General features: G+C 32.0%; 1 protein-coding gene across 1 annotated transcript; it reads right to left on the reverse strand.

The window, feature by feature from the left end:
* Positions 1-909: 909 nt before the first annotated feature.
* Positions 910-19,808, reverse strand: LOC119833772 (glutamate receptor 4-like). Its single transcript, XM_038357944.1, has 16 exons — positions 19,671-19,808; positions 19,474-19,611; positions 18,567-18,670; positions 17,814-17,976; positions 17,456-17,670; positions 16,569-16,718; positions 15,828-16,025; positions 14,397-14,597; positions 12,350-12,577; positions 9,773-9,996; positions 8,763-8,900; positions 7,856-8,054; positions 5,439-5,670; positions 4,446-4,561; positions 2,842-2,997; positions 910-1,107 (listed from the first exon to the last, which is right to left on the reverse strand). Exons 1-16 carry the CDS (start codon positions 19,744-19,746, stop codon positions 910-912), a joined length of 2,736 nt encoding a protein of 911 aa, XP_038213872.1. The 5' UTR covers positions 19,747-19,808.
* Between the last annotated feature and the right edge of the window lie 57 nt (positions 19,809-19,865).

Consider the following 19,865-nt stretch of genomic DNA (forward strand, 5'->3'; position numbering starts at 1 on the left):
GATATATGTAGTGCAGCTGTAATTAATCACGTAAAATCCTGATAGTTTGATGGCTCTCTCAAAATGAACATGATTCGTGCGAAAATAGACAAAAAATTAAAAAATGTTGTGTAAATTATATATAGTACATAAGTATGATCTACTGATTGCATCGTAAATTTGTTAAAAGAATGAAAGAGGTTACAATTTTTAACGCACATATGACCTTAAAGAAAAACTTCTGTGGGTAGTGAAAATGCAATAGACCACATATAGGATTTAAAACGTGTGTCTCTGTAATACTTTTTTTATAAATGCTAAAAACTATTACATTTCACATCACATGCAAATTCTGCATTAACGATATTGTTTTCTTAGAGATGAAACTATTGCACCGAACTTGCGTAATTTGCTTACAAAACAATTTGGGTATCATCAAAGTTAATTTAAATTTCAAGCCATCGCGACGTCAACCCGTAATGGAACGTATCAGTCGATGACACAGCAAAACGTGCTCGCCCAAGACTCATCCTTGCAATTCAAGGATTCTTAAAACGTTTTAAAAATACATTTATTCAAATTTTGATTTTCTTTTCAAATCATCCTTAAAGCAATATGTATATCTTACAGTATTGTATGACTTAAAGTGCTTTAGAATTAAGTGTCAAATTAATTATGCAATTATCTAGCTTTTTTTCCAGTTCAATTATGCAAAATTTTGCGAGTTGGTTCGCGTTCGTCGTAGGTATTCGTTCACCTTACACAAATTAAAAACAACACAATACCTATATTCCCAACAACAAATAATTAATATGATTAAAATTGATAAAGACGTAGCGAGCCCTAGCACAGAGACCACCTGTAAGCTCTTCCGTAGCGTAGCAAATAAAACAATTTTATCAACATAATATATATATATTTCAAATACCATCAATAAATTTCATCAAAATTAATGAAAGACGTAGCGGCCCGTAGCACAGAAACCGCCCGCGACTGCGAGCGGTCTCGTAGAGGCGAAGGCGTAGCGGTAGACGGTGCGGCGGAGCGCGGTGGCGCGGCTGGCTTGTGCAGCTCGCGCGGGTTTAACGACACTCGCCACTCGCTTAATAACGCTTCTTTGTATGTTATCTAGAGATAAAAATAAGACGAATAGCAGTACCAGTTTTCTTACAGATAAAGAACAGGCATACGGTAATAGGTACTTTTCAGTTTTCAATGCCTGTGTCAAAACCTCAAAAGGTATCATGGATCAATCACCTATTCGATAGTATTAGATGATGATATTGATATTTATATGAGATAGATAGATATACAAACAATATTTTTGGTGATGAGTAAAATATGTTTGCAATTAAACTTCATAAATGTAGATATGATATGAAAATGTATATAATTATATGTACACGTTATGTATATAAATAATTGTAACTTAATGTAGTTTTTCGTGTATACAAACATAACTTACACAGCAGATGTCACCAGAAGCTTCAAACCTACATGCAAATATAATGCCTTGCCACAGCAAGGCGCACCACATCACATAAGGCTTTACCACACTAAAGGTCCAAGCCACGAGTCGACAAAAACGTGATGTATCAAGGACATTCGCAGCATTATTTTGATACGAAAACTCCAAACAAAATGGAAATGTGCCAAGAAGATGTACATTATTTTAATTTCTGAGTGTAGTGCAACTTTGTGGGGCTGTTTAATTACCTCACTTTATTAATTATTCAAAGTTGCTCCTAGCTGCGGAAAGTTACACGTACGTACAAGTGCACTAATTTATGACCTTTTAAAGCTCCGTTTGATAAACTTGCTTGTTTGTATTAAAGTAATTGTCTACCATGAAATATTTGTTGCTTGAATTACCTACGCTTGTTGTAAAAGTCGCAATTTCGCTGTACGAAAGATTTAACGGTAATAACTAACACGAATTTTATTGAATAGTAAATTAAATAATAAAAAAAATTATCAAAGAAAAATTCAATTAATTTTGCATAATTCTATTCTTTAACATAGCTTTTATGAATAAATTTTAATAAGAAGTTCCTGAAAAAGTATTAATTTCCATCTTTCAAAATACAATTAAACTGTATACAAGGCACAGAGATCCGATTATTCAATAAAGAGTTACTATAGCTACTAGTTACCGAGGGAAAATTCATTTTAGTAATTATCTGTTGCCATAAGCACGAATTTACTGCTTTACTAACAAACAATTGAATGAGATTGAGCGAGTTCTTAGCAAAATTGAGGCGTAAATAGCAAATGAGTCGGTACTATCCATTCAGTTAGTCCGCTCAAAATACAAGTATTCTGTAACATGATGGAAGGTAAATAATAAATGTCGTTATTAATTTCCGACAAACATCGCCAAGGAGATCGAAGCATATTATTTATTACGCAAATACGTGACCTAGATCTGAGATATTTCAGAAAAGAAATAGCGAGAACGCCTTCAGTTAATCCTATTCATACAATAAGTTATTTGTGTGGGTGGTAAATTGCTTATTGCTCCTTCAAAAAAAACTTAATAGAATTAGAAGAGATATTTAGTATAACTTTCTAGAAATTTTCCATGTGCTTTGTTTATGAATTTTGGCAGACAAATGTGAATTCATAAATCAAATGAATATGTTTATTAATAAATAACATAATTAGAGATATAATAAACAATAATTGTACGTATAATTTTACGTTATAAGCGGTGATTTAATATAGATATTTTTAGGAAGCTTTTTGCATTGTTATTGGTCTAATTATGTAAAACTATTTCTGTTACTTTTAGAAAGAGAGTTACTTAACAAAACAAATAAGATGTTTGCTAATGATGCCTTTCAAAGTCAAATAAATACTCACCCTCTCCTTTACACAGATCTTTCGCGCGTGTAACATGAAATCTATAACAGCAACTATTAGTCCGATAACGCCTCCAACACCGAGCACCAAGAATATACCGCTGGTATTTTTCATTTGTAAAGAACCGTCGTCGTCTTCATCAGATTCTGTATTTTCCTACAAAACACACGTATGTGTATGATTTCATTGCAATCGTAATTTGGTGAAGGAAAAGTTCATTTACGCTTAATTTAAATATGCATTTTTGTACTGTTTTATTGAATTAGATAAAAGGAAAATGCCCTTCCCTATTAATATTCTATATGGATTATGTAATTTTCTAGATTATTATTTTAGGTTTATATTTCCTATTATTCCATACTATACGCAATCAATAGATGGCGTGGGGTGTCTCTTAGGGACATAAAACTGAAAGAGTAGAATAAATTCGATTACTGAGGTGGGATAACGGGTGGCCGAGAAGCTAGGCGTTCCTATGGTTTGGCAAAAAGACGCGTGTTCGAATCCCGCCTCGTGATCAAATTTTTTCTACTCTTTGAAAATTTATTATTTATGAAGCATTCCAATGCTATAAAACTAAAAATTAAACGTAAATATATAATTCCATACAAATGTTTTGCACCAAATGCACGAAACAATCTCGAAGACTCTTTTATATTAAAATTGAATAATATTTAACAATCTATATTAGAAATCTAAATTGAAAAGCTAAGCTGCCGGACCGATATATCAACGTAGCGCCAAAACCGCCGGGTTTTTGTATAATTTCACATGAGGGTTGACGTAAGTAGTGTGTGAAGCACTAAGAAGGAATTGTTGGAAACTCAAGGGGTTAAAACTTATATTGATTCATTGAGCAACGGTAAGTCATTCTATAAATTACCATTTCAAAAATAAGTTACGTAAAAAGTAGTTTTTAATATTCCACATTTTTACATATAGTATCATCATAAACGTGTCGATAAAAATTTTAATTAATTTCTTTATAGGATACCTACACGTGTCTGAAATAAAGTCACCATTTCTAAGGGAATTACACTGGCATTTAAGTTACGTCACTAGCTATAAAAGAAACTTTTAACGGTTCCACGTATAAGTTTTGTGAAATGTATTTGATTGAACATTAGCTTATTAAAACACGTTATATGGTGTTCTTTATGTGGAATAAAGATAATGTACAATTATATTTACACTTCGATGAACGAAATTAATTGCATTATAACCCCTCAAATCGTAATCTTCGTTCATGTGTTACGTTTTTTGTTCTCGATTTTAAACTAATTTGCACACAATATACAGTCTGATTCAACTAAAAGATAGATTAGTTATAATATTTCAATTTCGATAGTATCAACCCGGGCGGAGTCACCGACGTCCCTGATATTGTACTTCTACAAAGTTTAAACAACTACAAAGTGGGACCAAGTGAAAATCTGTGGAAAATCCACGGAGTTATCGAGTAATAAACAAGCAAAAAATTCGAGAACCTTCTCGGTTTTGGGACGTCGATTGAACATTCTACAGGAACAATGTGAAAGTAAACGGTTTCATTTAATGGAAATTGAATATTTTGTAGTATAAAAAATACCTAATACTATATTTACCTCACAATGAGCATCATTGTCCTCTTCTTCCCACCATTTCCTCTTTAACGCCAACAGCTCTCCCGACTCTTGCAAACCTAATATTGCGCTGTCAATCAAACTTTTGAAGGGAGAATCTAAAATTTAATTTAATGTTTGTTATTAGATGAAAGAAAAACAACAAAACTAAAACTGAAAAAAGGTCTATGTATATTTCCAAATTAAATATATTATACATCTATCTGTTTATATAAGAACAAATTGCTGTTCGTTAGTCTCGCTAAAACTTGAAAATGGCTGGGCTGATTTTGATAATTCTATTTTGATGCATTTATCAGTCCAGGGAAGGTCTTAAATGTAAGAACAAAAAGTAAAATGTGTCTAAAAATATTCTATGGCAATATCTTTTATAAATATTTGAATAAGAGGGGGTTAAAATTCGCCTAAAGGATTTTCATGACTTTCCCATCCCTTATTTTTCATCCATTGCTCGCACCTTTACTTGGATTCCGATTATTTCTGCAAATTTTTTTAAAACCGAATAAGAACAAAACAAAACACTTATATTAAACATATTTAACAAAATACATAGCTGTAACTAATACTTAAACTGTCGATACTTGGAAACATTGTGCTCTGATGAAATGAAAGTTTGTTTGTTCCGAAAAACAACTGTCTGCTGCCAAGTCAAAAGAATTTGAAACTATTACGTAACACCAGATCGAAAAATACAGCATCAGGAATCGTACTTACACCGTATCTAGATCGTTATTGTATACATTAATCTTGTAAACTAGTTTTAATATCATGCTATTAGGTATACACCTTTCTTCGTAAAATATACACTTCATAGAAATAAGGTTTATACTTTATATTGGTATAAATAAATAAGACATAAAATAAATCTGTTATAAGATCCAATATAATCGGTTCATATTAAAGAATCACATTACAATTACAATATAAGCTTTTCAAATATCCTGATTTTCAACTAAAAATGTTTTAATGTCTTACTTTTTGGCATGGCGATTCCATAATCCTTCGAATCCAGTTTATTTCCAACCATTTTCAGTTCGCAAAATCTTTGCATATAATATTCTATGGCAGTGGATTCCATAAAAAATGCATATTTCCCTTTGCTTTTTAATACTCTGTTCAAACCTTCTTCATTATTTCGCGTAAATACAGTGGGCTTTGCCGAATTCATTGTGGACCAGATCTTTTTGTAAATGGTATCATTTGATGTCTGAAAGGACGCAATTATTACATAACTGTAACTACTAATTTTTTAAATGCATAACATAGCTAATTTATTTTTGATTTATTCAGTTTATATAAATTCATATTACACACTTGTAATATATATGATTGGAAATACTGTCAATACCAAATGGTTGCAGCAATAATTAATTGATAAAAATATAGGGAAATCACAACCTCTTCTAGATAAATGAGATAAAATTACGGTAAACAATTTAACAAAAATGCTAACTCCAAAATAGAAATACACAGTCATGTATGATATACGCTATTGTCTCCAGAGTGTATCTGGAGTCTGGACAATCTCGTTTCCTCCGCCATAAAGTCATTTAGGTTATCGTGGCAATCTTTCATAGCACTCAGTTGCATTACTTCTTTGCGAAACTTTTTATGGTTTATCGCTCTAGAATATTCCATAGAACATGTGAAAAGAATGAGTATTTTTCAACGTTTATTTATCTCATATCTCAATCGTAAACAACAACTCTAAATTATAAATTTATTATTTATTCGTTTGACAAATGTACGTTTGTACGAAAAATCATTAATTTGCTTAATTTTAGATGGAGCACCCAAAGCTTAAGTTTTACTCGAGTTTATTAAATATCAAGAAAAAATAATTCAAGCATTATTTTTTATCTTTAAATACACAAAATCATGAAGAGCGTAATTAATTTGCTCTCAATTACTGCGCGAACTCTGAGCTACATTATCTCCAATCACAATTATTACGCGATGACGCTCGTTCTTATTTATCTTTTACTAAACTAACTAACTGCATAAAAGTATCTTATATCAAAATGAATATTAAAGTAAAGTTGTAGACAGCAAAACAAGGAAGCATAGGAGTATATTGCTAAGAACATCACGGTCTCACCAACCGCTCTCACCTGCGTCCTATTTGACGTGTCACAATGAAACACATACATCGGAAATTTGCATTGCAGGAGAACGACGACAATGTATCATCACGAAACGCGAAGGAATACTTTAGAAGAGGCAATTCAGAATAGATGTCGTATTAACTTGTACGTAAAAATAATTAATGTTATTTCTTTTATATATTTTTAATGTTATGGATGTGAGAATGGAGCACGCTTCGGCACAAATTGGGCTAGCTCGCACCGGAAAAAGTATCGCATCCCCAAAGAATATCAGCGTCAAATAGTAACATGCTACTGTGCTGCGTTCGGAGAGTGGAGAAGTTGGAGTCGCGTATCCTTTTGTTCGCCCTTTCCAGTCCATTCCTATATACCCGTCAATGCTTTCTTTGCCCACTTTGTCATTTAAGGCAACATATAAAAGTGATGGTGGTGGATTACCATAATGTGACCTACCAGCTCGGTTGCCTACTCTAATAAGTTAAAGCTCTATTAAGAATAGTCTAGACGTAGACAGTATCGTGAAACTCAGTACAAACTCATTAAGGTTATCAAACCGCAGCACACAGTTGCTCAACTTAGTTGAATTTATCTTTCACAATGGCCCCGCTACTGGTCTAACCAGCTAACTAACCGTTAGTGATAATACATCGCACTCTATTTTCATTAATCACTGACTTTATTATAGAAGAAGTAATTAATATATGTTAACTATAATAATGAAAAAAATAATAATTAGAAAGAACTTGTTCAATTTGTAAAATGGAGTATACAAAGAAAAGCATCAGCTAATAATAATTGTTTAATATGTTATGAATTGATATACTAAATTAATAGTAAAAGTATTTTTGAGTTGAATGGTAGACATACAGGTAAAGGATATATCCACTCAAGCTCGCACTTATTGTCAGAAACAAGATCACATAACATTTAGAAATTAAAAACTTTTTAACGGATTTTAAACGCGATTTATTCATTATATTATTAACCCGACGGTCACACGGTCAGTCTCCCCGTGACCATGCTCGCTGTTAAGTTTTCGAAACGTCGGGTTAATAATATAATGAATAAATCGCGTTTAAAATCCGTTAAAAAGTTTTTAATTTCTAAATGTTATGTGATCTTGTTTCTAACTGTATATTACTCGCGTAGAATCAAACACAAGAAAATACTAAGATCACATAGCGTAAATATTAAAGCTCTGTATATACATAGCAAACTAAAAAATACGTCATTAACAATAGAAAAAGTACACATTATTCAATTACACCCACAATACAATAAACTTACTTCAAAGAACTTATAAGTGGAGGCATTAGTTACAGCTCCGTAAGCGATTTTATTTTGTTCGGAGAGATCCTTTATGTCGGTTATTTCTGTGCTTCGTCTGTTGTTTCGTAGAAAGGTCGACATGTTAGCCGTGTAGGATGCTGTAACGATGAGAGCGAAGAACCACCACATCCCCGTTACCCAACGAGATCCAGCCGCCCTATTAAACAAATAGCGAACAAGGAACTAGAATCTTAATCTATCTTTATCTATTTGTAATCTAAATAGTATAAAGTTTTCACAGTGTTAATTGCCTTATTCCTCGGATACATCTTGACTTATACTTATGAAATTACTAGCTGCGCCCCGCGGTTTCACCCACGTAAGTCCGTATCCCGTAAGAGGATCGAGATAAAAGTTGCCTATATGTTATTCCAGTTGTCCAGCTGTTTACGTACCAAATTTCATTGCAATCGGTTCAGTAGTTTTTGCGTTAAAGAGCAAAAAACACACGCACATCCTTAAAAATTTTCGCATTTATAATATTAGTACGATAGGATAGGACAGGATATGTGTACGTTCGAAAGGTCTAGAATATGTCGTAAACTATTGTTTTATACCCAAAGTGATAATGGTGTCCTGGTGGAAGTACGTTTACTGAATAAGCTAGTAATAATATACTATAAAAAACCATTGTTATTTTCAAAAATATCACGAGTTCCAGCCGCTCAATACATCCATATATTCTTTGTTGGTTAACAATAAAAACCGCTAGGAAATATCGCAAGAAAATTAAGATTGATTGGTGATGAAATTAACATCTGCATATGGCAAAACAAAGATAAAAGGTTCAAGTTTTGAATACACCTTTGTATCTACAACTTGAAATAAATCTGATATAATTAAATTATGCTTCATTTATTCTTACCTAGGCAATATATCGCAACCCTGCGTCATAATCGAGCCCATGGTCAACCACATACAATTGTACAGGCTCCATATATTTTGCAGATTCTCCGGGTTCTGATTGCATGGGTGAGGGTTCACCCAATCGCCTTGACTCATACTAAAACACAGGCTTGGTGATTACTAACACAGACATTGTAAAAATGACAAATGTCAAATGTCGTGAAAGCAACAATGTAGAAACCTTGTACAAACATGTGCGACATAAACGAACTTCTAATTTACTATTGGTTCATCATAAAAAATTTATGAATCAGATATTTTTTCTCATACCTGAGTGAAATATGCTATATAAAACTAGAATCCAATTGCCAACCAATAATTTATATATATACGACAATATCGCATATAAATTAAATTCAAATAAATTGAATTAATAAGTCGTAGTGAAATTAATAGAGTTATCAAATAATTTGTATATTACAATAAAGTATAATTTATGAAACAAACAATTCAACGACTGATCATTCACAGTTGTGTATGTTGCGACATATATACATAGATTTTTTGTAATTGCATTTACCGATTGTGATTAAATCGTACATTCCGAATGTTGCCACTATTTTCATTTTCGTTATGAATAAAGTTTTCCGTTAGTTGCATATTGGCGATGAGAATGAGTTAGTCAAATATAGCAAATTTAAATTAGTTCCCAAATAAATATAACAAAACCAATGAGGGCTTTATAATATTATTCCAACTCTACTGAGATGATTTCGAAAGTTTTTTTAATCATTGTTTTCAATAAATTAGTATTGTGCGACACTTATTTTCTATATTAATTCTAGGAAGAGGATATGCATTTGCATATGTATATATTAATTTTCCACATATTATAAAACACAAAACTTCTGTAGGTATTCTAAAATAAAATTAACCAGCAAAAAATGAATACAGCTTTCATCCAAATATCACACACATACACATACCTGTAATCAAGCAGTATCAAAACAAACATTTCATATAACTCACCGTGCACACAGTAGCAGCACGAAAGATACTATAATATACGTAGTTCCCAAATATAACCACACATCCAAAGACAGGGGGCTCAAAAACGAGAACATATCGGGTATCTCAGGGTCCGGTTCCTTGAACAACATGCTGATACCCAGAGACATGAATGGAGTAGAAAAGTCTACAACTGCGAGACGATCGGACGTTATCGTGAAATCGCATACCGCTAACTCCGCGTTCTGTAATAAAATGTAGTTTAAAATATATGAGTATTGAAGGAAGTAAAGGACTGAATGAAAAAGCAATATACTCATTATATAGCTCAGAATGAGGTCCTTAATAGCGTGGTCAAAAGCAGACGTAATGTTAACGTTATTATGAAGTAAAGATTAGAAGTAAGGAATCAAAGAAGCTGATATTGACAATTTTGATTTCTATATCTATATATTAAACTCGCACAAAATAAAACACAGTATTGATAGTGATTAATCTGCTTTAAAATGAAATATTAAAAGGAAAATGTATACGGGTAGTGAATAGATTAAACTTAACGTTGTATTTTCTATGCATAAGTCACAACACGGCCATTAATGTTCTCTTTATAAAATTTATATTAATTTTAAATCGATTTCTTCTTAGGTGCAGCATTTGCCAACTTCAGTTATGAGGAAAATTATATTAATTGTTTTAGGAAATATTCTTTTCGTACAGTAAATATTTTTATTCGGTCAAAATGTTAATAACGCTTTCATCTTGATCAATAACAATGTCATAAACTCTGTGTTACATTAAAATGTAGCTTAAAAATTTTAAGCAATAATCGTATGACAATAGCGAAACAAAGTCATATACGATTTTTGTATAAAATTCTTGAATATAACACGTTGTTAACATTTTATATATTACAAAGGAAAAAGGATTATCTAAGCTTCGCCCTAGTTGAAGTAAAAATCTCTGGTTATTATATATTAATAGGTTATTTTACATTTCTATTAAATATCTAAAATTTCATTATTTTATCAAAAAATTTTATAACACTTTTTGCTATTGTAATTTATGGTTGACCAAATAATAAGCATAGGTTATGTTAAATAAAAATCTGCAATAGAAACAGTTTAAAATAATAGATTATTAAGCTAATAAAAGAAAGATTCAATTTAATTTAACTGAAAGCTGATACCACTTGTTAGATCAAAATAACGGAGCTTGCAATTCGCTGCTTCGAATAGAATTTAATCTAGTTAATGATGCGTGGATGGTAAATGTTTATACGTGTTCGGAACAAAAAATCTATCACCTATATTTACGATTACATTGCCTTTAAAATACACATATTTTAAAGATTATTTATGGTACATCGTGTCATATCATATTATCTTATTGCGTTTGAATGTTTTAATTTACGTAGCACGGATTGCATTTGAGTTTGAGTAAAATATGATATTGATCCAAAACCTACACAATCCAAGCACTGGAGAGATGGCTAGAGTTGATAAGATAATACTGATATTGATTTTTATTTATTTTATTTATTTATTTATTCACACCAAATAGAACTTACTACCATTACAGGATATTATCCTAATTCGACAGAGTTCTTTTATAAAAAAGTAAAACAAAAAACAAAACTAAAAAACTTTTTTATACAAAAGCAACAAAACTTTGCTTATAGCTTATTTATGACAATAGCAAAGATGATATAATAGTACCTTTGAAAACTCACTCAAAGCACAAGAAAACACATCTATTTTATCGTGTATTTCGTTAATGGTACGGATTGCACAAGTCAAAGGGGTTTTGGCTAATAGATTTGTCCTCGCTACTGGAACATATAGCAAAGGGGGTAAGATTCTTCTCCCTAAATAGCGATCTGGTACCCTCAAACACAAATTCTTTAAAATTCCCGGGTTGTATTGTTTGCCCCTTAATACACCCACTAAATATTCCACCAGCTTAAAATCGCGCCTTACTTTTAATTCATTGTACCCCACCATACCCAGGACAAACAACGTAGGATAAATTATAGGATATAAGGGATATACTCCATAAATCTTCATGTACAGGTGTCGCATGAATTTATTTTGAACTTTTTCCAACATAACTATGTATTTTGCTTCATGTGGTGCCCATATAACTGCACTGTGTTCCAGATAACTCCTGACGAGTGCATTGTATAAAGTTTTGACTACTGTTATATTGGTGAATCCACGCGACTGTCTGAGTACAAAGCCTAATTTTCTATACGCTTTTTTATAGATCTGTGTAATATGCCCACGAAACGTAAGGTCACCTGTGAGACATACACCCAAAGATAAAAATGATAAGACATTTGGTACTATTTACATACAATTTGAATGAACTGAACTTACCATTGAACTTTAATGAATTGCCTGAAATATGACCTAGAATCAAAACCAACTATATACACCCTGTCATACATAGCCGGTTAAAGACAGTGTAGATTTTATTAGTTAGTTTTTAGAACAAATTATTATCAATGATACTAAATAATGCTTTAAAGTTTAAATGCTTATAAAATATCATAACACTCAATGCTCATATTAAATATCACACAATAATTAATTTACTCACATGTTCAAGCAGATCGCCAACAATCCCATCCCATTTTTTAATTCCTTCGACTTGGTTCCCATACTTATCTTCAGCAACTCGATAGAACTCATATTTGAATTCCTGATGATGCTCCTCCCGTATATATTTAAATATAGCATCTATAAGGTCAACCGCATATCCGCGATACACAGTTGTGCCGTTAGAGTTGTCGATATCAAAGTAGGGTTTACCTTTTCTTGATACCACCTACGCGAAAAATACTTTTTCTTCATAAACGTTGCAATAAAGAATAATTTATAGAAATTTTTAAGAATCTCATTTAAAATAATATAGTCTCTTTTTTGCGCGAAATGGAAATTGACACGTAACACAAAAATATTTTATGATATATTATTGTAATAAACAACAAGTAAGTAATTGTTTTCTTATTTTTTATCAGACGAATACTACGAATAATCTTTTTAAGTATCATGGTTATCGGTGAAAATTTTAAATGTGTAATAAATATATGAATATTCGCATTTAACTAAATAAACAAAACAGGATTCTAAAGATAAACAATGCAAAATCACAATAATTCCAAAAAAATACTTGCAAAAAAAACAAAAAGCAACAAAACGAAATAAATTTATTTCGAATAATATATTTTATTTTCTCTCGCTGTTACTTTAGCTCTGACTTCTAAATGAACAATGAACAAAACTAGTTTGTTAGTTCGAAGCTAGAGTACTTTTTATAAGGAGGAAACTATATTTAAGTTTTAATCTCAATTCCACTTCACTGTACTGGATGTTAATTGTGTTGAATAACATTTATATTAATTCATTGTGCATAAAACCAAAATAAATTTATAAAAGTACGAAACATTGAGACGACGAGGAACCAAATAAATATAAAAATGTATTTAATCTAGATACAAATCCGTTAAACAATCACTTCCTCTATCATAATAACTAATAACATCTAACTTTACACACACGTAAATAATATAACATCAGGTAAAATGGTTGAGGATCAGGAGTCCAACATATTGCCATCGACATTTTGTAATACGTACCTAAAGCTGCGAAAGCTCATCAATATGACTCACAAAGTGAAAAGGAAATTTACACAATTACTTCAAATCGTCCATTGGATAAAGAGCTACAACATTTTATGTTATTTTCATATTGCTAAGTATTTATAGTACTTATGAAATTTGTATAATAATGACAATTAAGCAAACCGCCAAACGCGTAAGACGTATTTCATCCTGACAGGGTCACCATATGGTGTAGATTTACGTAAAATTAAATACATGCGGACAGGTCTGAAAATGTGTTTATTAATATCCAAAGTTATAACTTTGGATATAATTATGTATACATAATATACGATATTGTGATAACTTACATACGTCCTACCTAATAATTATATTAAGCGGTAGTGTGTGTGTTACTTGTATAAAAACCGTATATTATCGTATAGATTTCCCAAAAGCAACTTCTGAATTAGTCATCATTTGTATTTCCTTCCCAGTAAATTGAAGGGAAGTATTCAGTACCTTATCAAAGTTTTTAGTTTTCTTTACAAGGAGTTAATCCTTTCAGTATTTATCTCTATAATAATTTATCTTCCTACTATCCTATCCTACTAACTAATATTATAAATGTGAAAGTTTGTAAGGACGTGTGTGTATGTTTGTTGCTCTTTCACGTAAAAACTGCTGAACCGGTTGCAATGAAATTTGGTACGTAGATAGCTAGACAACTGGAATGACATATAGGCAACTTTTTATCCCGATATTTCTACGGGCTACGGACTTACGCGTATGAAACCTCGAGGCGCAGCTAGTTATACTATAAAACAAACATAATATTAGCATAAGCATAACGTTACATTAATTTTAATAAATTCGGTAAAAGATTTTTGCTTTTCTTAAGGTCGTCTGTCAGTATGATTAAGTTATAAGATTTATCTTACAAGTAAGTCACATTCTATCATCCTAATGAAATAATTTTATATTGAAATATACGTTATTGAATAACGAATATTATTTGAATACATAATAAAATAAAATATTCACCCGTATAACAGACTTGGAAGTTCTCGCCGCCGATCGATCCGTTACGTCCTTCTCGTCTGTAATAATGTCCGTCTTTGAATCCCAATAGCCTACGTAAATGAACTGACTTTCGTTACTCAATTTGGAATAATGCAGGACGAAGTTAGTTCTTTTGCCGTTCTCATCGAATTCAATGTTCCCAGTAAAACCTTTCGCTGAAGTCTGAAAACAGATTCTCCATTATGTAAATCGCTCTATTCATTTTTATGTTAGCATTTTTCAATTTATCTTTAAGTGAAGCCGAGTCGTTATATTAAAAGTAAATAGAATTATACTGAAAATAATAATGGAAAGCTCTTTGAAATGAGCCATAGCAAAATATCATATAAAAATTCCCATTTGCGACATTTTACGCCTAAACCGGTAAATGGATTTATTTTAGTGATATGAGAGTCGAGAGGATAGAGACAGATAGAATATTGGAGAGGGACATACACTACTTCAGTCGTAAGACCAACACTTGGAGTGAAATTAGTAATGGAAACTAAATAGGGAAAGTTGTACCATGATAAGATTAAACGGAGGCAGGACAAGTATATTGTTTAATATAATTACGTTACATTTAAATGAAAAATATATATGTTAACATATAAGCTAAACCATAATCAGTATTTCGTAGATGCGGAATATAATATTTTAAGAATATAATACAAAGTCTATTAAACTGAAGATTACAAAGAGAATGAAATGTACTCTCCATTTATTTATTAATATACTAGCTTTTCGCCCGCGGCTTCGCCCGCGTAGAATTCGCTTATATCGCGCGACATGGTAAGGAGTATTTTCTTCGCATTGAAAAGTATGGTTTGTTCTTTCCCACGTTCAGCTCCATCTTCATACCGAGTTTCATCAAAATCGGTTTAAAAATAACGAACTTTCATCGCCTCTTTCAACCGTTTCTACCCTTTTTTCGCGATAAAAAGTATCCTATGTCCTTTCCCAAGTTCAGTTCTATCTTCATACCAAATTTTATCAAAATCGAGTCAGTGGTTTAGGCGTGAAAGCGTAACAGACAGACAGACAGACAGAGTGACTTTCGCATTTATAATATTAGTAGGGATTAGTAGGTACTCATGCGAGAAGATAAGTAAGACAACATTAAATCATATGTAAGTGGAAAATATTTACAATAAATAATGTAGATATACCTAATACATATTCTGCATACATACATCAAAAACGAGGGTTGCATCTTATTATAAAAGTAATTTTTTTTTTTTTTCTGTGCTTGATTTAGGTAATGATCATAAACATTATTATAATATTTTGAGCAAAATTAAAATCTAAGATTGACGTGAATTTAAAAGAACAGCTACACAGGTTTTGGCGGTTTTTCTCTGTAAGAACTACTTTTAGAATTAGTGGCTTAAATGGTAAATAAACAGAACGTACCTTAGTTAAAGCCTCGCGTAATGCATTTCCGCTCGGCCAAGCGCTGGCCTCGTAATCTGCCTTTGTGTTCATAAAACATAATGGCGGAGGATCGTCCACTTGACCATAGCGTCTCGGATAATCTTCGCTTTCTAATTGCATACTACGTATCGCCTTATCTAAATGACTTAATGCATCAGCTGCTAACGCAGTTTCCAACTAGAAGTTTATTAAAATCACATAACAAATGCAACTTCGCAAAGTTTTCAACGAAATCACCTCGAGTTATAATGTCAGTTTAAATGCAGCCGTAAAACTGACATTTACAGACGTGGAGGTAAAGTTTCTCATATAAATACTTACGGAGCTATGTATAATGCGAAATAAACGGACGGCACAATGTAATATGACATTTGAGATGCCCGAAATAAATATTTGACTTTTCCAAAGCAAGAAAAACTTTATTAAGCAATCTTTGTTGTAACAGCTGGACCGATTACGATAATTATTTTTTGCTATATTCGGTATTATCAGTAGAAGCACTTTATGAAAGAAAAAATTTGAGAGAACTCCCGCAAAAATAATAAAAAAGAAAATTTAACGGCTATTTAATCTTCACGCGTTTGATAGTTCACACGTGTCTTCGTGAAAACTCTCAAACGGATAACGGATAGTTCAGCCGGACCAGCTAGTTTTAAATAAAATAAAAGTGGTAATATTTGCATTTATCGCTTCACTAACTACTTATATTATGTTACTTACCCGAATAGAACAATTCGCAGTATTCATATCCATGTCTTTCCATTTGATATCATTGGGCGTTGTTAAATGCATTGTAGTAACATTAGCCATAAGGTCAGGTACATCTTCCAAATTGACTGTGTATGCGTCCAGATTTGTTAATATGAAACTCTTAAAAAAATATTAACCATACCACAATTAATAAAGCTTAAAATATTTAGAAATTAAAGAATTATAGCGGATTTTAAACTCGATACATTCATTAGGTTATTAATCCGACGTTTCGAACATTTTCCAGCGAGCGTGGCCACGGAGAAACTAGGATGTTACATGTCTTGAAGGTCATACAAAAATTGTTGTTAGCGAACTACTACTAAACTAACTACCTATTTCTCCGCAGTTAGTATGTTGAGTATTTTTCCGGATGTTGGCAGTATTCATCAGGGTAAAAAAGATAGTTAACAATTGATGTATAAAACGAAACAGTGTGTTAATAAAGATACGAAAGCAACCTGGAAACCTTTTTATGAGGCATTTTATAGTTATAACTGATGAGTATTATGTGAGAAAATATCACAAATTAGATCAAATATAACAAAAGAATAACGCTTCGGAGAAAGGAATAGTCTCGCAGACGTTATACCATTATCGTAGCGTCATCATTACAGAGAACAAAAGCTTCAGCCCGCCCCTCTTTCGAAGGTAACTACTAACAAAACATTAAAAATGTGCACGGAGCGTAGAAAGCAAACGGGAAGGAAAATCCATTCACTTTTATGTACAATTACATACATCCCTTCGTATACCTTTAAGAGTAGGTAAATAAAAGATTTTAATAAAATATTCATCAATCAAACACAACACCGGTGTTCCGTAGACCAAAGAACATTTATCCAATAAAAACGTACTTGATATTGCGTGGAATTTTCAACTTGAATAATCTCCTCCATATATTTCCGAACATTTTCCACCGCGCAATCCATTACGTGATAGCTCATGTGCTCCACCTTGAAGACATTTTTAAATATCTCTCTATTGTCCCCTTCTGGGTCTAGTTTTCTGTATAGAATTGGTTCATTTTTATAAGGCCACGTATTTATCACTTCTTGTAAACGCGTGAAGCCTATAAGATTTTATGGAGATTAAATGTAAAATAATTTAGAAAACTAAACGAATTTTTATTTTATACCGTATAGGTATAAAATTAGCATATTTCATCAGTATAATTATAAAAAAGAAGAAAATTGCGTTGTATGTCATACTTACTCCCGTCGTCTTCGTAGAAAAATGTAAATTTATCCCATTGCAACTTTTTAATTAGCGTAGCATACGCTTTTGATATAAGTTCCGGTGGCGGGTGGTACATTAATGTATATGAATTTTCATTTAAGGTATCTGGCGGTTCCCAACTTAGAGCTAAATGTGATATCTGAAAATATTTTTATATTAATGACACGTGCGAGAGCTCGTTAAATCTTAAAAATAGACGTTCGATTCTGTATTCGAATGCTTCAAATTATGAAGGATCTCATTATACATGATTGTTATATTTTAGGGTAGAAATAATTATTATAAAATAAAAATGTCCATTATTTTAAGAAATGTACGTACACTTGAATATATTTAATGTTATTTTTATTATATATCTTCCAGAATTATGATAGAATATACTACTACTCTATTTGATTTAATTCACCAGCCATAAAATATATTACACAATATAATATAATGAAGCTAAAACCTAGTTTATCACACACACACACACACACAGGAGACATATAGATACTCTTTGATGTCTAGCACATCGAAAGTTGCTTTTCAAGTATAAAATAGCGTCTTATAACAAAACATGTAATACATACATTAAGATAATATCAACAAAAAGAAAAATCTCCTCCAGCTTTATATTTACATGACAAACAGCAGACGTTCAAAAGGCATTTTGCAGCGTGTTCACTCTAAAAGCTGCAATCTAGTCCGTGATCGTATTTGCATTTATATGGATCATAACGTACTCACATTGAGTCTGTTGCAAAGCAAGCAAGTAGTGTCACAGATACCGATGGTCGGCCGTGGGTCGATGAGCGCCACGATGCCTTTGTTATCCGACGTGTATGGGCATACTGGAAATATTTTGGTACATATTAAAACCACCTTATCCTTTTCCTTATGCTTCTTTAACCCCTTTGTCCTGTAAGGCAACGTATTCGCAAAGACTATATGTCTGCAAATGTACATGTTGGATGCTTACCATCAGACGACCCACCAGCTCGGTTGCCCGTTATTTAAATCATTAAAATAAAACCTACGGGAACCTCATTTGCAACAAAAAATCTTAATGACTGTTAGTATATTAATGTTAATAGGTACTGTTTTTAGAGACGACTAATAAATATAATTAAAAGTTAGAATATTTGCCAACCATAAACAGTTTGTAAGCAGTAAAATAGTCTTTTAGATTTTATAGGTATTTATATCTAACGACCTAACTTATAAATAAATAAATAGAACGAATACTTAATTTCGTCTGGTTTAGGCACTAAGAGCGAAGGTTTTTTTTTCTAAAACCGTTAGGCATAAACCTTAATTTAAGAACTTTAATATTTTGTTGTTCTCACGTGTCTGTAAATTGTCGTCCACATAAAATGTTGACAACAATAAACTTCAAAATTCAAGTCTAATATCGCTTAGTTCATGCATTTAGATAATGAATAAATCTTGGTAAACCTTGCAAATGCTACACCATATGTGCTAGTCTCTGCGTGAACAATCGATTTACAAGAACAAACTCTATTTGCATAATTTTAAAAAAGTTCGGATTAAGAACACACCAAAGAAATATTATGATAGCAATTTAAAGACAAGATTAACTAAAGCTTCTTTACATAAAATAATATCACAAGTTCTAATCAAAATAACAACTTACGTTCTAAAGCTGTGGAATAGCTGTCGACGACTTGTAAGTACATAGCCCGCCCATGGTATGCCCGTGTAGTGCCTGAATTCACAATATTCTCAAAAGCCTGGGCCGACGTTGGCAAAGATTGTTTATTAAATAAACCGCCTGAAATACAAACATGCGTTAGCGATCGAACCATTGGAGTAATGCTAAAACAAACGTACCTATTGGATAACGTGTGCTCACTGCTGCATCTGTTATTCTGTAATTCATCAAAAATAGCAATAAAATTGCTATCATTTTTTAGTGAAAGGTAAATAATCCTAATGTCAATGGTGTTTAGACGCGCAAGCGACTCGGCAGCCGCCTCCACACCGTCTGATGTATTTTTGGAAAATCATTTTAGGTCACGTCGTTTA

The sequence above is a fragment of the Zerene cesonia genome, chromosome 18 (assembly GCF_012273895.1).
Source record: "Zerene cesonia ecotype Mississippi chromosome 18, Zerene_cesonia_1.1, whole genome shotgun sequence".
Classification (NCBI taxonomy): domain Eukaryota; kingdom Metazoa; phylum Arthropoda; class Insecta; order Lepidoptera; family Pieridae; genus Zerene; species Zerene cesonia.